At 42.4% G+C, this 26,115-nt stretch overlaps 1 protein-coding gene across 6 annotated transcripts in view; it reads left to right on the forward strand.

Moving 5' to 3' along the window:
- CHDH (choline dehydrogenase) overlaps nucleotides 1–26,115 on the forward strand; it is a 41,701-nt gene that overhangs the window by 9,709 nt on the left and 5,877 nt on the right. For 5 of the 6 annotated variants that reach the window (XM_042452166.1, XM_042452164.1, XM_042452167.1 and 2 more), the window contains exons 4-7: nucleotides 4,350–4,479; nucleotides 4,596–4,730; nucleotides 6,988–7,130; nucleotides 8,588–8,690. In XM_042452166.1, the coding sequence (XP_042308100.1) occupies nucleotides 4,350–4,479; nucleotides 4,596–4,730; nucleotides 6,988–7,130; nucleotides 8,588–8,690 (511 nt within the window). The remainder of the gene's footprint in view (nucleotides 1–4,349; nucleotides 4,480–4,595; nucleotides 4,731–6,987; nucleotides 7,131–8,587; nucleotides 8,691–26,115) is intronic. The other variant, XM_042452163.1, reaches the window with a different exon arrangement.

Below are 26,115 nucleotides of genomic sequence, written 5' to 3' on the forward strand. Positions count from 1 at the left end.
GATTAGCTTGTCTGCTCTGTCAGTGGACTTTTGAGTACTATCAGAAGCCTCTGAAAGATTAAAAGCTTTTTCGAGAGCTTTTTGGGATGCTGCTTTGTGCTTTGGTTTGCTTATGCTAGTAGTGGCATTTAACTTTCCACGTTTTATCAGCAATTACGGTTTAGTTATGTGGCCAAGAAGGAGGCTTTGTGAATGACCTGTTCCGTCATCCTCGCCACTTCCTATTCAAAGTTGGTGTAGAAAGTGAGAGGAAGAATAAGGCTCTGATTGAGAAAAAAAACTTTTTGGACAATATGTGACTAGGTAGCTATGGTTGTAGCCAGAGACCAGAGAAGGCAACAGAGATTTAAAGAATCTGTCTCTGTACTCACACAAAAGACTGTTCTGGAATACTGTCTGCCATTGGAAACCAAAGGAACATTTATAGAGGCAATTTCAAGTACTGTAATGCCAACTCTACCCTACTTTCTACTGAATCAGAGGCATTGAATTTTGTTTCTTTAGTGCAGTGGCCCCCAAATTGTACCCTTTAAGAGATTTTGGACTTCACCTCCCAGAAGCCTCAGCTATGTTGGCCAGTAGTCTGGGATTCTGGGAGCTGAAGTCCAAAATCCCTTAAAGAGCACGGTTTGGGGATCACGGCTTTAGTGAATTCAGTCCTGCAATGAAAAGACTTTTTTCAATATTATATAGTATATACCTACTGTATATATTTGTGTACAAGTCGACCTCATATATAAGTCGAGGGAAGGTTTTAGGGCCAAAATCAGAATTTTGATATGACCCATGGATAAGTCCAAGGTTAAACTTAGGCCCATTCTAGACGGGCCTTTAATACGCCCCCGTCACGTGCTAGAGGTTGGCCGAGGACCTAGCATCCATATCTATACACATGGGCGCTGCCATTTTGATGTTCCAGACGCTTAGCATCCGCACGTCCCCCTGTGCTTGCGACATCATGAGTGCGCCATTTGCGCACTCGTGTGTCGCAAGCACAACGCAAAAAGAAGCCCCTTTTGTGGCTTCTTTTTCCGCCACCGGGAAGCCTCCCCGTTTGGAGGCTGAGGCTTCCCAGCAGCGGAAATGGAGGCGGCGACAGACCTCCCTTTTGGGGCAGTCTGTAAACCGTCTTAGGGACATCTAACAAAATATCTAAATAGAAAACACTACTTTCCTCTCTCCTCCATCTCTGGGCCTCTCCCAACCACCTAGCACCAATCCCCTGGTGCTGGAGGAGAAGGTTTTAACATTGGATTGAAGGGGGAAAGAATTGGGGGAGGGATAGGGTGTTTGTTTGATAGGGAGAGAGATCTGGAGGAGGAGGATGGGGAGAGAAGGTTTTAACATGGAAACCACTTCTTTCACTCTCTCTCTCTCTCTCTCTCTCTCTCTCTCTCTCTTTCTCTCCTGCCTGACAACTGTTTTAGAAATTACTTCCAAGGCACACAGGGTGGTGCTTCTTTCAGGACCTTTCTAAGCAGTATTACTGAATTGACCTATATATAAGTTGACCCAGCATTTTAGGGTCAATATTTGGGCATACATTTCTCGACTTATAGTCAAGTATACTGTATATGGTAATCAAGAACTTGATAACAACTCCACCAAACTGCAGGCTGATATTTTCCTCAGCAGTGAGTTGGATTTAGAGAGTCATGTAGGAAAATTCTTACTGAATTGGGAATACAAAGCATGACTTTGCCAAGCAGGACAGCTACAGGAAAATTGGGGGACAATATACTTGAAGTTTCTCATCTTATTACTTTGATTCTGACTAGAATCATAGAACTGGAAGAGACCACAAGGGGCATTCAGTCCACCCCACTGCCATGCAGGAATTCACAATCAAAGCTCTCCCAACAGATGCCCATCCAGCCTCTGTTTAAAAACCTCGAAAGAAGGAGATTCCACCATAGTCAAAGGCAGCATATTCCACTGTCAACAGCTCTTACTGTCAGGACATTTTTCCTAATGTTTAGCTGGAATCTCTTTTCCTGATTATAATAGACCTGATTATAATAGACAAATGGCAAGAGGATCAAGCAATGGAAATAGATGGGGCAGACATAGTTAGGGGGAAGAATGAATTGGAAGCTGAATGTGAGGATTCAAGGGCAAATTTTGACCAAGCAGGTAATGATTTAGATCTAATCATGATTTCTACAAGTGAGATGTCTTAGTCTAAGCCTCACTTTTATGTCCCTATATTTAATTGGTCATTAATGTGAGCTGATTCTTAATGGAAAGGAAAAACAGAGATGCTATCTGAATTATTATCATTAGTTGGAATTTCAAGGAAGGATCTGGGAGGATTTGGCTTCTTGTGTTTATACTCCTTACGGCATAATGGAATAAGAGTTCTTATTGAACTGTCCTTCACTTTCATGGAGCACTGTAAAATCTTTTAGTCCTTATTCCCTAACTTTACAAACAATAATGTGTCCTTTTAGTGGGGCAAGGACACTTTAAGCCAAAATTCTACATTTATTTATTCACATCAACAAGTCACTTTCCAAAGAAAAAAAGCTAACCATTTTGTTTCTGATCGTCCCAAATGGGCTTGCACTTACAAAGAATCCTCATATAATGGCTGTATTGGTAGTAAAATCATGCCTTCAAATGTAACCTAACCAAATAATTTAAGTTTTCTTAAAGGATCATGGGCACTGGGTAGAACCACTTTCTAGGTGTGACGGTTGTAATCCCTTGATTCCTCTCAAAACCCATGTAAGAAGTACCCAGCTCAGATATAAACAAACTCACTTCAGACAGAATTTTAACAAGAACTTAGAGAACCTTCCTGGTCTGAGAAGAGGGGGAAAGGCTAAAGAAGATTTAGGGGAAATTCAAGATTTTCCCTTCTATTATCAAGAGCCAAGAAGCACACTTTCCATGACTGCACAGCTCAAAGTCAAAACTTTCCTTTTTGTTTTTTTCTTGGAATATTGCTGGGTGGCAAAATAAGATTGCAGACCAGGAATTTGGAAAATTTCATTCATCATTTGATATTCTGTGTCTTCAGGAAACCTGGATACCAGATATTTCTGTTTTATTTTATTTTTGTTACAAGGGTTTAGTTCCTTTTTGCCCCCTGCAACAAAATTTTACAAGAAGGGAAGATCCAGGAGTAGTGTAGCCTGTGTTAGGTTCAGTGAAATGATGTTGTGGCTGAAATAATTTTTCAGTTTAAAAGCAATTTCATTTGGGGGCATTTCAGCTAAAGCTTGGTCTATTGATTTTAGCAATGTTGAAAGTGATGTATGACAAAAATGGACTTAAATTCAGTTTATTGCACTGGTACTGTATTGGTGGTTTACTTAGGTAATTCAGCTGATCTGGTTATCTTTAAGTATTTCTTTTAACTTTTCCTTTTTAAAGAGAGAGTTACTAAAGTATTGTTATCCAGATAGCATAGATTGAAGTGGAGGTTTATTTTTTGTCTAGACTAGGGCTTCTAGATTTCCAAATGAAAACTGAAGGAGAGGTTTATTCAGGAGAAACAAGGCATATATTTGGGTGTATAAGGAAACAATGATTGCATAAATTCATGCTCACAACAACAACACCTTTTATATACTGTAGTTCAGTTGTATGAAAGATGTCACGTACATTATTCAGGCCATCTTTACAATAGTCATGTTAGGGACACAGGTGGTAGCAGCAGTTATACTAGTTGCAACAGTGGTATTTGCCATAATGCAGATACATGGCCATGGAGCTTTAAACAGATCTTCTTTTCTGATAGCTCTCAATCATCCAGTACACTAAGAATTATTTAAAGGCTTAAAATTATACTCCTTGTTCCACTTGTTGCATTACTTCTACGGAACAAAGTAATTTCTCTGCCTTCATCAAAACCATGTGCTCTAGATTTCCTGGAAAATGAGTTTAGAAATGAAGTACCTGGTATGCATGGCTAACCAGAGAGTGTTTACGAAGATGCTTGCTTTTATGGGGGAAGGATTACTTCAGGGTAAGGAGTAATAGTAACATCATAAACATCTAAACTGTGTATTTTAGAACCAGGACAAGGTTTTTGTTTTTTTTTGTTCAGTACTGAACTTATTAAAAAATTTACATAGATAGGATTAGGAAATCAGATTAATCCTGGTGTTGAAGGAATGCATGTGTAGTGGCCACCCATGGTAGCCACATTGAAATAGAAATGGTATGTTGGATGTTAAGCAGTCATCGTCTCAGACTAGCCATCTAGAAGTCAAAAATACTGGGCCTACAGCAAGTAGTATGGAAATTGCCATAGATATGGCACTTGTTTTCTGAAAAGGCACTGCATGTTGCAGGGTATTGGTTTTATTCTAATTAAAGTTATAATTTTATTTTATTTTCAGGTTTTTGCTAGCAAGGAGGTTATTTTAAGTGGAGGTGCCATAAACTCCCCACAGCTACTAATGCTATCTGGAGTTGGAAATGCAGATGATCTCAAAAAATTAGGAATCCCTGTTGTATGTCATCTTTCAGGTTTGTACATAATAATATTAGATCAAATATAGTTCTGCTGGCTCTTATGTCAGGCCTACTTGCTTGCTTTTAGATCACATTTATATAATAAATTTGTTGTTTCTCATTTCTGCTAGGAGTTGGCCAGAATCTTCAAGATCATTTAGAAGTGTACATACAGCAGAAGTGCACTCAGCCTTTAACACTGTATAAATCCCAAAAGCCTTTCCAAATGATCAAGATTGGCCTTGAATGGTTCTTGAAATGTACAGGTATGATTTAAAATTAGGTCTTGTTGTACTCTATTTTGATAGTGATACTATTTTGTTTTTATAGTAAAAACTGAGTACCTATCCACTGTAACTAATGTACTTCAGACTACTGTGAATGGAAAGAACCTTTGACTACTGATGAATTATGGGTTAGATCCAAGTTTAAATGTTCTTACGTAGTTAAGAGTATTACTGAGATAAGGTATGTGAAATGAGCAGTATAGAATGCTAAGTGCTGCTGAAAAGCCCATGCAGATTCTTATCTTTGAGAGAAGCATTGTAAGAAGGGTTTAAAGGGGATGTTATAGTGTAGGAATGGGGGAGAGCCTCTTTCAGCCTGAGAACCAAATTCAGGCTCATTACAAACGGGCACCCTAGTATGTGCTGAGTACGTACTAGGGTTAGAAAGGGGCGTCCTTTCTGGACGCCTCTAACCCTAGTACGTGCTCGGTGTGTACAAAATGGCGGCACCCGTACTACACGGACGCCACCATCTTGATGTAGCGGTCGTTTAGTGTCCGCACGTCGCATGGCGCTAATGACGTCGCGAGTGTGCCATTGGCGCCTTGCGGAGTCATTAGCGTGCCACAAGAAGAAGCTGCATTTTGCAGCTTCTTTTTTGCTGCGTGGAGGAGCCATGCAGTTTGGCCACTGAAGCTACTCCACGCAGCAAATGAAGGCGCTTTTCAGACCGCCCTTTTAGGCAGTCTGTAAAGCGCCTCAGTTTCAGGGAAGTTGCTGGAGGCCAGATACATGTTTAAAACTGTTTAAAATGGAAAACAACAGTATAAAAGCTGGAAAACCACAATGAAAGGAAGTGTGACCTTCAGAGGAATCCCAGAGAGTTCTGTTTGGACCCTGGGGGTGGGGGCAGATTAAGCCCCAAGGTCACATGTTCTCTCCTTGTCTTATTTCTTTGCAGATGTTCAAACCCCTCTCTACACCTTTTTTTCCTCACCATGTGACCAGAATACTTCCTTTGTCTTGGTCTGAATTCACAAAACATCTGCCTGAGTTCACACAAAACATATCATACCTGCTCTCACACCTATGAAATTCACTGAGTACCTCCCTGTTCTTTCTTTGAATGTTGAACTCAGCACCACTCATACCTCCTTCTGTACAGTTCTCCCCAACAACAGTTATTGTAATTGGTTTATTTTGTCTAAGTTTTTTCAAATATTCAGAGCCACCTGTAGATTTCTACCACTATTCATATCATTGGTAATCACTTTACGTCCAAGAGGAAGTAGATAGCAATGGGAATTCCTTTGAGATTAAGACTCATAGAATCGTAGAGTTGGAAGTGTCCACAAGGGCCATTCAGTCCAACCCCCTGCCATGCAGGAAATCACAATCAAAGCATCCCCAACACATGGCCATCCAGCCTCTGTTTAAAAACCTCCAAGGAAAAAGACTCCACTCACTTCACAAACAACAAAATGGCCACGACAGGGGCATATTTAGCTGTGTCAATGTTAGGCCAGCATTAAAAATGACTATGCAGCAAAAATGTATAGTGCTGAACTAGATGATTAGTAAAACATTATGGGAAGGCCCTACATACCTTAAAGGCACCAGATCCCATGAGATCTTAAAAGCTAAGCAGGGTCAGAGCTGATTGGTACTTGGATGGGAGGCTACCAATGAGTACCAGGTGCTGTATACTGTATTTCAAAAGATAGAACAGCCAAAACCACCTTTGAGTATTCCTTGTCAAAGAAAAACCTATGAAGTTTGTGGGCTCACCATAAGTCAATGGGCGATGTGAAGGCACATAACACATCACTCTTTTCTAGTTTTGAATGCATGCGTCCTTTTTTAATAAAATATTTATTCTAATGAAGTTTGCAGGAATTTTGCTGTCACCTACTCTCTTCAGTGGTGTTGCTGAACATGTAATTTCTTCCTAAAATCTCTGTCCAAATATGTATTTCTGCTTTTAGTTTGTTGTGAAATGTTGTAAGCTAAAGCTGTGAAATAAGAAGTGAGTACAACTTGCTTTTTGTTTTCCCATTTTAAGATGATATAATGAAAACATTAAACACACTGTACAGTCAAACAAGCTCTGCTCTATGGACCTGATGTAGAAGGTTGACTCAAGTGGAAATTAGGAACAACTACAGTACTTTATGCTGATTATGGGCAGTATATATTGCACTGTGATGTAGGATGCTGTCATTGAAAAAGTTGTGTGGGTTTGTTTTGTTTTTTTACTTTGATTTTTGAATCTGGTCAATGTTGTCCCCAACTTCAGGTGATGGAGCCACTGCCCACTTGGAGACTGGTGGATTTATCAGAAGTCGACCAGGAGTTTCTCATCCAGATATTCAGTTCCACTTCCTCCCTTCTCAGGTGATTGACCATGGACGTGTTGCTTCCCAGATGGAAGCTTACCAAGTGAGTATGTACAAGGCATAGTCAGACATGCATTCTAGAGTTTAGAAGAGCTGATTTCAGTAAACTTAGAGAAGTACTGAGGGTGATCCCATGGTCAGGAATACGAAAAGAGAAGGGAATTCAGGATGGATGGGAGTTTCTCAAAAGGGAGATACTGAAGGCACAATTTAAAACAGTTTCAGTAAGGAAGAAAAATGGGACGTGTCTCAAGAAACCAGGATGGATGACTAAGAAACTTTCAACTGAGCTAAGTTTTAAATGGAACATGTATAAGAAATGGAAAAAGAGGGAAATCATGAAAAAGGAATTCAGACAAATTGCAAGCACATGTAGGGATAAAGTCAGAAAAGCTAAAGCACAGAATGAACTCAGGCTTGCTAGAGAGGTTAAGAACAATAAAAAGGGCTTTTTTGGGAGCTGGGGATGTTTAGCTTGGAGAAGAGAAGGTTGAGAGGTGATATGATAGCCCTGTTTAAATATTTGAAGGGATGTTTTCTGATGCTCCAGAGAACAGGACCCGGAACAATGGATGCAAGCTGCAGGAAAAGAGATTCCACCTCAACATTAGGAGGAACTTCCTGACAGTAAGGGCTGTTCAACAGTAGAACACACTCCCTTGGAGTGTAGTGGAGTCTCATTCCCTCTAGGTCTTGATGGCCATCTGTTGGGGATGCTTTGATTGAGAGTTCCTGCACGGCATGGGGTTGGATTGGAGGCCCTTGTGGTCTCTTCCAACTCTACAACTCTATGATTCTAAGGACACAAATCACCATGCAGAAGTTTCTAATTGTCTAGTGCACCCAAAATATCCAAAATATCCTGTAACTACCACATTAATACCTTGTTTTAAATTAAAGGTGATTTTAATTTATTTATGGATCTGTTTGTGACTGTAGCTTGTTTTCTTGGTTTCTTAATTGACATTAAGCCCAAGTTCCCAGTTTGGGTGGAAGAGGGAAAACTATACAGTGGTACCCCGGGATACGAAATACCCACGTTACGAAATTTCCGGGATACGAAAAAATCCCATAGGAAATAACTGTTCCGGGTTACGAAGGTTTTTTCGGGTTACGAAAAAATTTTTGGTGCTTTTCGGCGCTATTTCACACGGAATCGCGGCTTTTCCCCATTAGCGCCTATGGCATTTCGGCTTGCGAAAGCCTTTCGGGTTACGAAAGCGGCAGCGGAACGAATTACTTTCGTAACCCGGGGCACCACTGTATAGTAATACATATGAAGATTTTGGTTGTCAAGCATATGATGAAAGATGAGAAAGGAATGTGTGGCCCCTATGCTCATTCCTAGTTTCAAAAGCTAAGGTTTATGAAACCTGGGAAGACAGCCAAATTATGCCATACTGTGTCTGAACAATTTATAAGGAAAACCCAGTTTCAACAATCTGACCAGAAATAGCAACTAGATGACATATTTCAGATCTTTTCTGTGGGTTGTTTCAGGTCCATATTGGTCCCATGCGGAGTACCAGTATAGGATGGCTAAAGCTGAAAAGTGCTGACCCCAGAGATCATCCTATCCTTGAACCAAACTACTTATCAACAGGTAAATGCAGTGTTAGCTATGTATTGTACTGTTATCTTTTTCGGTCCCAACCCAGTTACTTACTGAACACTCTTATCTCCATATATAGACAGCGGTGCTTTATCTTTGTGCCTGCCCTGTTTTTGTTTTGTAGTGTTGTTTAACAAATGGAGCTACAAAATCCTGAAGTGTTAGAGTACTTGAACTAGAATAACCTTTTTAGTTTTACCAATTTATGAAGAACAGGCAAAAAACAAGGGGGTGGAGAACTGAAGAAAACCCTTAGCTTTATCAAAACAAAGAAAATTATTTGCCTCATTTAGTCCTTCATAGAATCAAGTGCTTATTCCCATAAAAAGAATTCAAAAAAGGAAACCAAGACTAGGGATTGCATTGATTTGATACTGTACATAGTCTTACATGAAAGTCAACCTGTTACAAAGAATTTGAGGAAAGTACATACAGTATGACCCCACTATCCGTGGCGGATATGTTCCCAGACTTACAAGGCAGTAGTCTGACAGATATGGGGATTGTATTGCATATGAACTCTATTTCTTAAACATTTAATCTATCATACTAAAATAAATATTACATAACTGATTTGCAAAAAAAAATCATTTCCCGCCACCCCTGAATTTTTCCTGATCCCTCCCCCCACCCGGGGCTTACACTCCACCTGCACAATACAGAATGCCAGTCATAATTGCCTAGGTCAGGGGTAGGCAACCTTTTTGAGCCGGGGGCCGGGTTGCTTTCCCTCAGACAACTGGGGGGCCGAAGCCGGGGGTGGAGCTTCCACCCTCCGGGGTGGAGCTGTACACGGGGGTGGAGCTTCCACCCTCTGGGGCGGAGCTGCATGCCAGGGCGGAGCTTCCACTATCTGGAGGCGGGGCCACATGTCAGGGGTGGAGTTTCCACCCTCCGGGGGCGGAGTCGCATAATAATAACAATATTTGCAAGAAGCGACTAGGCAAGGCCACAAAACAGCAAAAAATGCATGCCACTGTCTCAACCCAGAAAAGTGCAAGCAAGTCCATGTGGGGGGGATCTTGCAAAGAGAATACCAAGGGATAACAACAATAATAATAGCAGTATTTGCAAGGATGGAAGCTACTAGGCAAGGCCACAAAACAGCAAAAAATGCATGCCTCTGTCTGAACCCAGAAAAGTGCAAGCAAGTCCATGTGGGAGGATTTTGCAAAGAGAATACCAAGGGATAACAATAATAATAATAGCAATATTTGCAAGGATGGAAGCTACTAGGCAAGGCCACAAAACAGCAAAAGTCCAAGGCCTGTAGTTCTTTTTGTACCAATATTTCCAGAATCGGACCGATCTCTTGCCTCTACTGCGCCCAAGATCCTGGTTCCATGCCCCTCGTGGTTTTCACGACTGATTACTGTCACGTCCTCTCGGCTTGGCTTCCCTTTCTCACCTCCATCCTTTAATCTTGTTCAGCATTCATCTGCCGATTATCACTCCCACCCCGCTCTGACCACATCTTCCTGTGTTGGCATAACTTCACTGGCTCCCCCCCTTTCGCATTCAGTATAAGCTCCTGCTGTCAACATTTAAAGCCCCCATGGACTGGCCCCCCTTATTCAGACCTTCTTTTCCTCACCTTCCCACCGGGCCCTCGTTCGGTAGTCAAGGTCTGCTGTCTCAGCCAGGATTTCCTCTGCCCCATCCCGATTCGCCCTTCACTTGCTGCCCCTCATCCTGACCTCTTCCCTCACAAGCAAGAGCCATCACTTCTTTAACCAGCTCAAAACAGAGTTGAAAACCCCTGTTCCGAAGCCTCCCAGGCATTGCATATGTCACTTACTAATGATGTCTTTTTGGTGCCTGTTTACAACCATCCTGTTGCTTTGTACGAATGTCTTATCCTACTTGAGATATGTATTTTCCCGGAAGAAGATACCATCCATATGAACCAAGCCCTCCCTCCAGTCCATCTGCCTTGGTCAGTTTGAGGTAGAGAGGAACTGCGCGACCTCTTACCTTTCCCTCCACCACTCTCTTCTCTTCGGTCTCATTCTTTTTAGATGTAAGCCCGAGGGCCAGGAACCGTCTAACTAAAAAGATGCATGTACAGCGCTGTGTAATACACGCGCCTCAAAAAGGTTATACTACTAAGAATTCTTATTATATTATTATTCTTATATTACGCATAAGCTAGCAGGCTATGTCTCCAGAACTGTCCAGAAAAGGTAATCCGAATTCTTTTCACGTTCAGCCAAATCACGTCTTCTTTATTGGACTGCCTCCCAGACAGAGCAGCAAGATAAATACCACTTCTCTCAACTTTCCCACCGCACTCTTTACCCCGCATTTAATGCACAGCAGGTTAGTTAAAGAAAATGTACACCTGTTTCAGATGCAAATTACATCTTCTATGATTTAAATCACTCTTTGGAACATGTACATATCAGGGCTACAAATGATGAGCATTTTAAAAAAATGTTCATTCCTATCATTATTTGCTGTTGTATGTTTAGTCACACCTTCAGAGAAACAAATCTTTAGAAAAACCTGGGGGAAATGAGTCGATTATCTTGGATTAAGTGGGGTTTTTGGCAGCCCCCCCCCCAAATTTAATGGATGCATTCAAATGCCTGGAACAACAATGATTCAACCAGATGTCCGGATATTTTCACCATCTGACTCCCACTGGCATTTTGGTCCACAGGCAGGGAGTAGCCGGGGGGGGGGGGGGGGATCTGGGGGTCCGGACCCCCCCTTTCATTAGAAAAATGAATGGTGTGTGCTGCTGCGCCGCCCGCACCAACACCTTATAATGATGGCACTAGTCTGGACCCCCCCCCTTCCTAAACACCTAGCTACGTTTCTGCCACAGGCAACTTCTAAACAAATGCATTTACACGATCTTCATATATTTCTGATAATACACCAGAGAGAGAAAGGAAAAAAAACATCAAGCTCCATGTATGACAAATTAACAGGGATAGTTTTTGTGGTTTGTTAAACAGAGAAACCTTCCTTCTTTCTCTTACTCTGAGATGACTATTAATTGGGTTATACTCCATTTACCTTCGGGCAAGATGAAAATATACAGTGTGATTGCTGTTTGACTCCATACCATGTGGACTATCATTTTTCCTCTCTTCCTCAGCTTATGCGTTGCAGGCTGATGCACAAAGGCTCTAGACACTCCCCCTAGTCGTTGACACGTTCATGGCAACTCACCACCACCCCACCCAACTGGGACCGTACCCCTATATAAACCTCTTATCCAAGTAGACCAAGCCAATTCTACGAATATATGAATGGCAGCCTGCCTTCTTGCAAGAGCTCCGTACACAGATGACCGATATGCCTATCGGACATTACACAAGCATTTGACTGTACGAGTGATTTAGGCATAAGCCTAGTGACAAACAGAGAAGTGCGGACAGCTTAGTAGAAGCGTAAGCCTCATACTTTTCCTTTGTGCTTTGTTAGAGGTTTTTGCTGGCATTCTTCTAGTCCCATTATATCTAATCACTAGATGAGTTATGTTTTTAATGTTTATAGCTAGCATCCATGTATTTCCTTCTTCATTTTCTTCTGGCCCAGGTAGCAGCAGGGTTTTTTAGCACAGCACACTGTCAGTTAACATAAAATTTTGTTTTTGTGTGCCTTCGTTGCCACCGTCTGGCAAAACTAAGGCACAATCTGTCAAGGGGTTTTCTTGACAATTTCTTCAGATGGGTTTTCATTGCCCTCCTCTGAGCTGAGAGCCGGGACTTGCCAAAAGTCATTCAGTGGGTTTTCATGGTGAGCTGGGGTTAACACTGATCCCCAGCATCCCCAAGTCAAGCCAAACCCCTACACACCCTCTCCAGATTATCCGCATTCTCGTTTCGGTATCCGTTGTTTGTTTCCCAGTCCTATAATTTCTCTCATTTTCTATGCAACCAAGGTGAGATAGCCAGAGATTCTGTCACAATCCAAGGACCAGTTCAATTCTGCTTCCCGAAACCAACACAACAACAAGTCCATAATTGGAGAAAATAAAGAAAAATACATTGGTTACACTGCACATAAAATAGGTGCCATCATGTCCAATTCAGAATGGCATGCCCCACCTTGGATCTATGAAGCATACTCGGGCACTTGCCAGGGCTAACACTTTTCCTTTATAGGAGTGGTTTTTACTGTATTTTACTGTCCTCTTTTGAGCTACAATATGTCCCTGACCACACTTCCACAGTCCCATAGGGGACCCCCCCGAATTTGCGGCCCTGTCACCAGCCTATACCTACATCCTGGATGTGGATCACATGTCAAATCCCCTACAAGTTGTGACACGAATATCATTAAGAGTCACAAAATCTAAACCCCGATTATCGGGAGATTTATGGGATGAAGCCTCCACAACTGAACTGAAGCTGGACGTATTGGGGAGCTGCTTATACTCCTCTCCTGCCTCAGCTGAGTGAAAACCTGAGGTTGGCTTGGCCTTCCACAGCTAACTAGTTTCCAATGTTTTGGCTGCAGTTCTTACCACTTTCGAACCTGGTAAAGCACACTGGTCCCTGAGAAGAACTACCCGTTGTGCCATGCAGTAATATAACCAATAATTCATACAATTAGCAAACGTTGAGACCGGCATTCAATAGTTTTGAGCTCTTGGCCTGCTCATCTGAGAGCCCATTGGAGAATGAAACGAGGTGAAGTAGAATTTGTGACTGCAGCCTGTGAGCGGCATACAGTAGGCTTCTCTTAGTTTACCTCAGAATGTGGTGAAATTTGCATAAGGGACTGCATGTGTAGAAACGGCTCCAGTATGCACCGGACTGAGGGGAGGATGTGAGGTTGCGCCATGGGTCGCAGTGGCCCCCTGGGACCTTTTGTATGTCTCTGCCCTGCCAGACTCCTTGGACATCCCCTTTCTGGCCAAAGCCAGGTCATTTTTCATCTGTACACCCAGGAGTGGCAATTGCCTTTTGAACAGAGCTACTCTATGGTGACATATATCTTTTGTGATTACTTGAATAATTTTCAACTTATGGTGACCTAAGGGGTTTCTTGGCAAGTTTATGCGCGGTAGCTTGCCATTGCCCTCTCCACTGAAAGTGTGGATTCCAGGCCCTAGTGCGTTCATGGCCAGGCCAGGATTCAAACTCCAGTCTCCAGAGTCATAGTCCAAGTTCAAGCCTACACCATGCGGCCTCAACTATATATTCAACTATATTCAACATTTTTCAACAACTTCTTTAAGCATTTTTCACATCCTTGTTGCCTCGAACCTGCTACTCCAGCCCATGTCCGGAAAAGTAAGATTGAAATGCGAGTACTGAGGTCCGTATCAATTTCCCGACATACCTCAGTTGGAGGAAGTGCAGAAGCTAGGAATAAAGACTAGCTGGAGGGCGACGCGCGCACGACTCCCCCTTCCCACACGCCACCCGCAACGCCCCACGCCCCCTGGGCCTTGACGAGCAGAAGAGGTCAGCACACGCGCAAGGTGGTTTCAGTGTTAACCCAAGACCATTCGGCCACACATTATGAGCCCCTCCCCCCCACCCCCCGCCCTCCCGCCCCCCACCGACCCACTCCCAAACGACCTCAAGGAACTCTGCTCCCACTTGCTACGAGACACTCGCGCGTATGAATAACTTAGGGAATACCCCATGGCCAGACTTAATTGTGTAGAGCGCGACAGCAGAAGACAGATTGCGGAATCCGTACAGCAGCCCTCCAATCCACATTTCTATATCCATGGATCAAGCATCCAATTTTGAAAACATTTAAAAATATTAAATCCTAAAAGCAAACCTTGAATTTGCCATTTATATTAGGGAGACCATGTTACATCCACTTATTTATGGACGTTGATTCACGGATTTTAGTATCCCACGGGAAGCCCCTGGACTAAACCCCAGCCAACTACCACAAGGCCCACTGACATTGCCTCTCATACCTTTTGCGACCACTGAGGGAAATAGACCTAGTACAATTACAGCAGAGTTATAATAAGGTTGTGTGACAATGAAAAAAAAATGTACAAGAATACTGTTTTTGTTCTGCTTGTACGGATGCAGCAACAAGTTGCTTAGAGAAACCCATCAGAGGAAACAGCAACAAGCACGAACAGAGTAGATTAAATATTTCTACCACAAGAATGACATACTGTTTCTGATACAATAATAATTTGATATAAATTGTCTGATAATGTATTAAACTAGAAGATAATTTATATGCTTGTTTTCCATACTTTTCCTGTACAAGTGAAGTAAGGCGAAACCAATGTGATAGGTACTTTGACTGTTGAACAAGATTCCAGGAAAACCGGGTTCAAATTCCATTGATCATGGAAACCACTGGGAACTCAGCCCAAGGGAAGGCAGGCAACCTCTTCTGAACATTCTTGCTAAAAAACCCATGATAGGCCCCCGTCTCTCTAGGCTCTCTAGGCTTACAGTGCAACTTTTAGTTAAAGTTGACCATAGAGTTGCCTGGCAGGACCTAGATATCTTAGACGAGAACATATTATTCAAATTGTGAATACAAGCTGCAACTATGGAGGGATGCGTGTACCATAAGACAGAGGTCTCCCTACTTATATATAGTCTAAGGCTGTTTGGTTGTACCCCACCCAGGAAGTTGAGCGTCGGTGTTTAAGATAACTAAACGGTACTTTTGTAGCAAATGCAATACTTAAGCACTACATTGCGACCCTTGGCGCTTAACTGTAACTCCGTTTTAAAAAGTAACATCCAACTCTGTTCGGAACCAGTTTACACTAAAAAATTAATTGAAAGTACTGAAGCTCCAACCACTATTGTTTTGATTCCAAATGCCTAGAGCCCTTACGTTTGTTCTTTTCTGTTCTAGGTACTTTATTGAAGGTTAGGACGCTATGCAAAGGACCCACAGTTTTTCTCCTCACAAAACCTAGATGCGATGCTTGTGACGACTATTGATAATGGAAAGCTGCAAGTACCTTCTTAATGGGCACATTAGCACGGCCCCAATGGTGACATGTTCCCCTTTTCAATAGACCACTATGAACTTCAGACTTGGTCCTGGCTATCGCTTGACAGCGCCCTCTTCTGTACATATGAAAATTTCGGATGAAATATATGCATTACCCCGTTATAGATTTATAGAAAAAAATCTGTTTGATTTTAAACCACGTGCCATGTTTCCAAGATGCTAGGCCCTATTGGAATTAAAAAGAATGAAGCTTCACGCGGCTGATGTCACATTGCAAGGAAGCCCTACTTGTTTGTTAATAAGAGTCTCGGTATGGCTTATGGATCCGAGTGGCAGACAAGGCCTTTGCTACCGCATCTTGCGCTCTTCCCTGGTACACGGTGATCTTTCGTTCCATGCGATTTCACCAGCCTGTTCAAATGGTGAAGGAAAATTTGAAAAAGAGTTGCCTTTCCATTTTGCGTGCTGCCCTCAGAGTGTAAAGTTTCTCAGTGGAAGATTGGCCACTGTGGAAAAAAGATCTTCACGAGAAGGAAGTGGGTGATGACACTCACAGGTCATTCCACTTCGATTACACAGCAACAACTGTCCATGCTTCCGCACTCCACTCCATCTTGTTTTCAAATTTGCCTCCTATTTTTTTTTATTATTTTGTCAAATTCTACTTCAAAGATGTTTTGGGACTGATGCTGCAAGTGTTTCTCTCTATGTAACACCAGTTTTACATCAGCAAAATACATTAATGCTAGTCTCTTTCTAATGTCACCAGGGCAAAAATACTGGAATATTGCATTTTACCATGCACTTGCAACCCGGTTAAAGTAGAGTTAGTATGATAGTTTGTTAAAAATATATATATATAGCAGCGCTTATTGAAATAAATTGAATCTACGATATTTGTATTTGTAAAGAGATGTTCATATTTTGTAATTATTGTAGTAATAACTGCAGCAATATTTATGAAGCTATTATGTAATTCTCCCGAATTCTAGATAGAAGTATTTTACTGGACTGTATAGGCATAGGATACATATTTACAACAAACCACCTCTTATTTCTTCATTGTAAATGTTTGAGGTAAAGATTTAAGAACCTGTCTACAGGATTTTTAAAAAATATTTCATCAATACGAGTTCACTTTACCATGTGGAAGATGGCTATTTATACGTCTGATATTGGAAGTTCAGGGACTGGCATTCTCGGAATCTGTTTGACTGACACAACTGTGCTTTTTATTACTACAACCCTGCCATACAGTAAATATAAATAAAGAACAAAATGTGGCCAGTTCTAGCAAGATTCTTTACCATGAACGTAAATACATGGCTGTTTATAGGTTAAACCCCACTCATAGCACTTTCACAGAGTACGCCCTGTGCGAATAATGGTTTCTTCTGAATAAGCCTTAGGACTGGTTTAGGCTTGTGCTGAACTAATTGTAAATTGTCTCTTCTTAATAGAGACTTATTATGAAGAAATAATTTTGCAGTGGCATAAAAGGTAACTAGTATTCAGCTTGAAACAATTGTGTGATTAAATTGCCATTTACAGTCCAGATAATCCAAATTTGGAGTAGGGATGACTGCCTACCCTCTTTGGGTTCCATGTAACTGTTTCCAGAATATTTTTATGCAATCAAAGGAGGCTTGGACTTTGGTGTTGCAGTAAAATCCTGAATGAGGCTAATAAAGTTTTGGCCCAGAGCTCTTCAATGTGATTTTTAATAAATTGAATAAGTGGCCTGTTTGCCCAGTAATTTATCAGGTTTTATCTGTAGAACAAAATTGTAGCAAGAAAGTCACGTTTCTCAACGTGTGACATACCTAAGCTCTGTTCCTATCACAATTTTGTACACCAGTGGCAATTTGCTATGACCTTACAGACCTCTTTCCACAATCATTCTTCTCTAAATGCCAGAAAGAATTAAGGTTGTAAATTGTTCTTGCCTACCTTTTTTGTATGAAAGAAATGCAAATGTTATTCAGAATAAAAATTGTAATAATTTTATATACCTGGGACTCTTTTATCAGCATTTACCAAATATTGGAATCTTGAGGCTATTTTTCTGACTGTGGTAATACCAAGAATAGGATATTACAATTGGGAATTTACTCTTGACAGTAATGGGCCTAATCCATGGACCTTTTCTGTACAAGCCTACATAAATAACTGAGAAGTGGCAATAGTTAAAGGAGTACCTCCAAATAGATGATGTGCATGAGAATAGATATACATCATACGATATGCATGTTGTTTTCCACTTCAAGTAATACCTAACGTTTCCTAATTGATTCCTTTGAAGTGAGGCCAGAGTGTTACAAATTCCTATGCAAAACTTGTGCATTGCCAGATGATGGTTCCCTCAGTATCTCCAAAAACTTCCACTCATCTGTAACTTCTTTCAGCCGGAGGGACTGACAAATGGTGCATTTGTAACTGAGAAAACCTTGTTCATAGTTTGTGTGTTGTGCACAGTGTTCCAACTTATACATCTTCAAGATGGGTAGAGGCGATCTCATCACATTTCAGATTATACTGCGCTGGGGGGTCACTACTTTCTCTTACAGATAGAAAGGATTCAATTGATCTTAACAAGATAGGACTGGGCCAAAACAAAGAGCATTAATTTAAACAGAGAGAATGTAAACTTTGCATTTGAGTAAAAAAACAAGGCAGATTACAAACATACAGGATGGGTGAGACCTTGTTTAACAACCATTTGTGGGAAAAAGTATTCATAATTTTAGTAGTCACAAGCTAAACAACCAATTCAGCATTGTGATCTAGCAGCCAAAAAGGGTTGATAGAATTCTATGCTCCTTCACAGAAATACATCGTCAAGATCCTGAGAATAATGTTTCCATTTTGTGGTGTTTATCCTAGCACCAAATTGTGATGAGGTGCTATGACTTGCCATCTTTACAGTATTCAAACGGTTGTCACTTAAGTGAAGGAGCCAATTTGGTCCTCTAGCCGATGGTAGGCCCAAACCAAGAGTTCAGATTAAAAAGAAATTGACTTTCTTTTAGACAAAAATTCTGAAGGTATGAGCTTTTGGCAGTGGAACAATTTATCTGGGAAAGTGATTGATCCTTAGCATTTGTTTATAGAGGCTGGATAGCCACCTGCCATGGATATGTGGCAACGGATTTCTGGACTAGAACGATTTTGAGTTTTTTCCAGATTCCAGATTAATTGTGTATGTAAGGCGCTGAACATAACGCCAAACAAGCGGTGTTGTTGTACTGGCACCGATTTCTATGTTTAGGGACTGCCCGGCAACCGCACAGTCCCTAACCCTAGAACGTATGGGCGATGTGTAACAATGGCGATGCCTTTGTACACGGGCCCCACCTGTTACCTAAGTGATGTGTGCGTCTGCACATTGCCGCACGTCACTTACATAATGGTGTGCCATTGGTGCACTCATTACATCGGCCCTGCAGTGGAAAAAAAGAACCCGCTTTTTCCAGGCTCTTTTTTCTCCAGAGGGAAGCCACATGGTTTGGCGGCCGCAGTTTTCCTCTGGCGGAAAGTAGGCTGCTGCAGGCCATCCTTTTCAGGCAGTTGGTCCCAGGCCTAAGATACACAAGTTGAAACGGAAAGATGGCAAGCATCCAGAAAATCCAGTAATAATTTCATTGTAAATTTGTCAGAGAAGATATGCCAGAATGGAAGAAGATGTGGTGTATCAGGGCAGAATGTGGTTAGTGTTGTCCATCCTTTCTCCCAATCTGCTAAATCCTTCAAATACACAAAATGAGGGGGGGGGGGGGTGTCCCTTTTAAGTTTCCAAAACAATGCACGGTGGCCTGGTTGAAAACCCATATCCAAGTTCGGTCAATTCAAAGCCATTGAGGGATGGAGGCCAAAATTTGATGGTCTCATGCTATAAAAACTCAAGTACTTCTAATTTCTGGCGTTCTGAGACCTCCAAGAACATAAGAGTCCCCCATAGTCACAACTGTCCAAGTTTGCTTCACCCTCAGTGTTTTGTTTCTGTGGCAACTGCCAAGGTCCCTTTCTCTTTGTTATCATCATCATACCATATGGACATCAGAACGTCCAAATAAATGTTGATGGGCATCCTAATATTGGGAAGTTCTACCCCACTCTTATTGGATTATTCCGGCCTCAACTCTCCTTAGACTATATAAACTGTTTATACCACACAGTTTACAACAAGCACTAAATCAAGGTAAAGTATCTTTTTGATGTCCTGTTGCTAACATGTCGTAAAAATGCAGGGAACTCTTAACATTTAGGTCAGTTGTAGGCAAACTGAGAACTGCACTTAAGAATTTTAACCGGGTTTTCTCTAAAACTTGTTGACTCATGCATAAAGAAACCAGCAGTATTTGGCTTGGCCACTGTATAATTGCATAGAAAAGTAATAAGGAAAATACCAAATAAACCAGAAAGGCAACCTATGCAGAGATTTAAAACCTTTCTTCAGGCAACATGGGAATAATGCTACTGCCTGCAGTGCTTGATGCTGCAGGGTCTCTAATATCCAGGTTAAGAAACTTTGGCTGGCCACTCCCGTTAGGCAAAGCACCCCTAAGGATTATCTATATAATAAATAATTACTTTACCCGCCCTCTGCACAACGCAACCGGGGTGGCTTAACACATTATTACATACAATCCCTATCCTACAAACCCACCCCATTTTTGCCAGATGACTCCAGGCTACCCATGTAAAGGTGACAATGTGCACTGCCAAACTCTCTCAGAATCTTTCACTCCTTTTTTACTGTGTGCCACCACTGACACCACTTACATGAAAGTGAGACTCACTCCACACTATTTTTCTCAGATGGCAGCACAATGGTCTTTTGATCCACTCTTCCACCAATATGTGATGGCTACCTCCCCTAGCTGCCACCAATGCACGATGAGACCCTTGAACTCGGAATCCCTCGCTTGAGTGACTCCCGCACTTTTCCTTTACCTATGGGCCACTCTTTAGGATGACCGGACACTCACTATTTTGAGTGTCTGAGCAATAAAGTATATTAACTCTGGTAGTGTTTGGCTTTAGTTTCTTAAAATACCTCAAGCGACCATACTTTGAACCAAACAGAAGAAAACTTTATTTACAAGAATTGTTACAATATTGCTCTTCTGGTGGATTAAAAATTGATAAGTGTTATGTGCAAACAGTTACCGTTTCACAAATATTTTTGATTGGACTCACAAATATTAAAACTTGTTGTTACTTTATGCCTTTCACCACACCAATTCTATTTCACACTTGACCTCTTTTTAGGTCAACCTTCCCCTGCCCCCTGAGCCGTGTTATCAGCACCTGGCTGTTAAAATCTCTCAGGTCTAATCAAAACTCCCTCTTACTCAGAACTTGTCTCAATCTTCCTATCCAATTCCCTATCTATCTCATAAATGCTCCCCCCTTCCTATTTATACTTCTCCTGGGAGTAGCCCCCCACCTTTTCTGGCTAAACGCCCACCTCTGGATGTTTCTCCACACCCTGGAAATATGCTGGCCCTGAATTCCTGTCCGTTACTTGGCAGGTTTCCGCAATAACAGGCAACTGCCTTTGCATGTGGTTCCTGTGATCTAGCTGGTGCCGCCACTGTGCGGCATGGTTACTCTGAGTTCAGAAACAGGTGCCCAGCCATGTTATCAACACTAGGCACTTGTTCTGACCACCAAACAAACTCACACCCGCGAGCAGCTCAGGGATCGCATAGGTCTGGGAAAACCCAGAGCAAAGGGTAATCTTTAATGCAGGACAGGGGGTGAAACCCTGAATCGGTCTGGGTTTTGTGAAGACCAGACTTGATTCTGGTTTTGGGGCTGGATAGTGACAAACAATTAGTCCTAGAACATGTAGCCAAGTACGCCAGCCTCAATTTTCATATTAGCTTCCAGGCTTGATCTATCTATGAGAGGCACAGACTCATTAGAAAAGATAGTATGCTGGGGAAGGGGGAGGGAAGTAGAAGACCACCCCACCATCAGGAAGATCATGGGCCTGAGCCTACAGTAAATGAGCAGGGTAGAAGATGGAGGCAGCTTGAGACGTCTCAACCATAGGATCGTCATTAGTCAAAATTGACTTAAAGGCAGCTAGAACAACGACAAACGTGTAAGAACATACCAGTCAGCCTGGGGGGAATTCAGGATTGATAACAATGTAGACAAACCCTAAAATGCCCTATGTCTTCAGGGCAAATACTTGCCACAGGACAAGTGATTATTCAGACACTGGAAGGATTAGATTGCAATAGCTGTGAACTGCACATTACAACCGCATCTTGTACAAACCAAATCCAGCCATTTGCATGTTTTGCAACATTGTTGTTCCGCGTGGGGATTGGGCAGTGCAGGCTTGCGATATTTCTGCTAGTTGAGGGGTGTGTGTCATAATCCCTAGAGCCCTATTTACACTAGACGAATCCTGCTCTAGAAAAAATATGCAAATGTGGAGGTTTTTCAGACGTGGTTTGTACCCACAGCCCAATGAAAAAACAAAGTGAAGGAAAGTGGACAAAATAACAACTTTTTAGTTTTGGGATCTTTCCGTGTTTGGAAGAAAACATCGTCTGAAAATTTTTTTCTACTTTTAAATACTTTTCTGCGCAGGATTCGTTAGTGTGAAGTCCATAGTTCAGTCTCACCTGTAGTGACATAAACAATTTCTGCTTTCATTTTACATCGTAGTGGGACAATAAACTTGAGGTGATTTGAAAGCTCTGCATCCAAAAGCAACAAAAATAAATTATACCATGCAGGTGTGCAAAGTGATCTTATCTACCTTTCAGAATAACTTGTTAGTTTCAACATTTATATAATTTGCACACTGTTTTGCAGACTAATACAGTTATGTCTTTGAATACTACGGCATACTATCATTTGTTGATTTTAAAACTTGATGTCAAACTGCTCACCTTCCCTCCATAAAGGCTCAAGTTTCCGTGTATTAAAAATGCTCAGATTTGTATCACATTGACTGCGATACACATTTTACATTTAGTGAATTGTGTTCAGTTAAAGAGAATTATAACAGAAAATGATTTACCTAATTCCTTACAGGACATGTTATGGCAATACAATTGTCTCCATTGCATTCTTATTCCAAGCACACTGTTTTCTGCCCAATGTGCCACATTCAGTGCTTACAGCAACAGCAGGTAGCACGACCTGGTTAGAGGGACCTGCAGTTGCCCTCCAGCCGTTTTTCAGTCAACTGCTGTGTTGAAAAAATGGTCCCAATTCCACGTAAGTTATGGGATGCCATTCCGTTAGGGACAGATACACATGTACCTCATGCCTACAACACTGTGCATGATGTGTCTACTGATAGCAGGAAAAACAGAGTTGCACAGACATCATGTTCATCTGTGCCTTGTCATGCCAAGTTATTGTGCATTGCATGTTGACATTGCTCATTGTCTGTGCATCCCTACTTACTTTGCACTGTGGATGTGCAGGGCTTCAAGCATGAAGTAACAACCACCTGATGAGTGGGATACTGTTTCTCTGAAGGATTCCAGACAACGAGCCTTTTATTATCTCATTAGATTCTCTTCTTTTCTTTATTCTTTAAAATGAAGTTATCTGGAAGATGATTAATAATAAGATGCATCTAAGTAAGCCATGTTGTCATATGGTCCCACTGCAAGGGAGTATTTTAGAGCTCATGTCTGTTGTCAGGTCAGCTTTCTCGTAGTTTGTTCATAGACATCTGATCTCTGCACAATTCATCACGTCCCGCCCCCACTCCTGTATGAAGCTTCCCAATGGTATGCCTGATATTCAGATAACTGCATTAGTTGCCCTCCCATTCTCAGTAGGTATGTAGCTCATGGCTGTTTGTAGATTCATGATTTATGTTAATTGTTGTCTCTCCTTCCCCCTCCACCTGCTGCCAGTAGATAATGGCTGGGTTCACCCAAACTGAATTCCCATGGGTGGTAAGCGAAGTGGATAAGTGTCATTGCCAGATCAGTCGTTGTGAGACAAGGAGAGAATTCATCCCACGGAGCATACCTACTCTATCCTAATGGGTTTTGTTTGGTATTGTTTTTGAAGACCCAAGACCACTTCTTAGATTGCCATCTGAAGGGCAGTGCCGACCACAAAAGTGTATCCCCCAAAATGTGTGTTTAGTCTTAAAGATACTACCAGGACCCTTGGTGTTTTTGCTGTAGCAGACTAACATGGCTATACTCTGGGAATATGAATAAGACAGAGTTTTGATATTTATTCTCATGGCAAAGATAGGACAAAATTATTATGTTGAGAAAACTTCTATCCTGGAGAAAAATCTGGAGTATTTATCGCTGAGTTTCCAGAGTCTGGGGGTTATATCAGGTACATCCTTTCTTGAGTGATGGCATACCTTTGATGATATCAGCAGCCTTCTCTGCTATCATGATAGTTGGGGCATTTAAAATTCCCACTGACAATACTAGGCATTTTGAGGCATCAACAACTCTTGGTTTTCTGTTCCTATAACTTGGTCTGGGATCAACCACCAGCAGTAGCATCAGAAGTCTGCCCCATTTACAAGTGCAGAAGGATGATAGGCACTATCAGCTTTGTCGTATGAAAACATCAATTTCTTCATCAGACTGCGAACATGGCTTCTCTGTTGAACTTCAGGTCCACGGAATTCATTGAAGGCTCTTGAGCAAATTCTCTCTAGCCACTTCCACCACTGACGGAATTCCCAGATATCTATTTCTGGGGGGAAAAGGGGGGATGATGGAACATGTGATTCCTAGTATAAACAATACACTGTAGTTATGTCTACTTATTACATATAGGCAAGTCCCACCAATGGAGTAAAAGACAGGAACCAAGACATGGAGCCAAGACGTGGAAACAGGTAGGGATGGAAACCGTGTCTTATATTTAATTATCTTTTTGCCATTAATACAGAAATACAAATCTTCTATTGTATAAAATAGTAACAACTGAAAAGTCGAACTGTTTCTTGCTGTTAGCAGAGCAGATCAGTATTTCAAGATTCCTCTTCAAGTGGATAGAGCAATCCTAACCCCTCCCCAGTATGTAAAAAGGACTGTAAACAAAAAGTCTGGATATTTAAATCATGGACTGCTGTGTTGGATTATTTAAACAACCAATTCAGTTGCTTCACCCACCTGGAACTACAAATTTAGTGGTCATTTGGGAAAACTGAGTACAGAAATTATTAATGATGTAGTAGGAAGAGGATACTAGGCCAGGCGTCGGCACACCTGCGGCCCCCGGCCGCCATCCGGCCCCGAAAGCCTCTCGGACTGGCCCAGCGCTCGCCCCTGCGCCCGATTGCGGCCGCCGATTGGCGCCGCTCCGGCTGCCATTTGTTTTTAAAATGGCAGCGCCCCTCTAGGAGGCCGGGGCACTTGCCCGCACCTGTTGCTGCAGCCCTGTTCCAGGCTGCAGGCCGCGCCAGCCCTCCGAATGGGCTCCGCCCTCCTCCCTCTCTCTCTGCCCTTCACCCTCCTGGCTCCGTTTTCCTAGCTCTGCTCTCCTCTCTCCGCCTCCCTCTATGAATAGACGAGTGTGGAGGGGAGGGAAAGGGAGGCGGCAGAGAAAAGGAAAGCGAACGTAGAGAGCCAGCCAGCCAGCCGGAGCGAGCCACTGAAGAGGTTGGTGGTGCGTTTTCCCTGCTTGGGACTGTATTACCCCCTGGTATCTTTCAACCCTCCCCCCCTCCCTCCTTGGGATGCTTTGATTCTGATTCCTGCATGGCAGCGGGTGGACTGGATGGCCCCGGGTCTCTCCACTCTATTCTATGTTCTCCCTGCTTTGTGACTCCCTTCTACTGCAAACCCCCCCCCCCAATGCTCCTTTGGGCATGCTTTGACCTGATTTCCTGCATGGCGGGGTTGGACTGGATGGCCCTTGGGGTCTCTTCCACTCTATGATTCTATGTTCTCCTATGCTTTGTGCTCCCTTACTATCTTTGCAAACCCCCCAATGCTCCTTTGGGATGCTTTGATTTGATTTCCTGCATGGCAGGGGTTGGACGGTGGCCCTTGGGGTCTCTTCCAACTCTATGATTCTATGTTTCTCCTTTGCTTTGTGACTCCTTACTAATCTTTGAACCCCCCCAATGTCCTTGGGGATGCTTTGATTCTGATTTCCTGCATGGCAGGGGTGTTGGACTGGATGGCCCTTGGGGTCTCTTCCAACTCTATGACTCTATGAGGAGAGGGGAGAGAGAGAAAGGTGGGAGTGAGTGAGAGGGAGGGAGGGAATGAGGAGAAAGAGGGAGAGAAAGAGAGAGGGAGAGAGAGAACACAGCCACGAGCCAGGTGAGAGGTTTGTTCATTGGGGGAGGGGGTTTTATACACCTGTGCCTTTTGTTTGAGGACCGTGCATGCCATTTTGCGTTTTGTCCCTGCCTAGTAGCTTCCATCCTCTGCCAATATTGCTATTATTATATTGTATCCCTTGGTATTCTCTTTTGCAAAAATCCTCCCACATGGACTTGCTGCCACTTTCTGGTTCAGACAGTGGCATG

The sequence above is a fragment of the Sceloporus undulatus genome, chromosome 2 (genome assembly GCF_019175285.1).
Source record: "Sceloporus undulatus isolate JIND9_A2432 ecotype Alabama chromosome 2, SceUnd_v1.1, whole genome shotgun sequence".
Taxonomy (NCBI): domain Eukaryota; kingdom Metazoa; phylum Chordata; class Lepidosauria; order Squamata; family Phrynosomatidae; genus Sceloporus; species Sceloporus undulatus.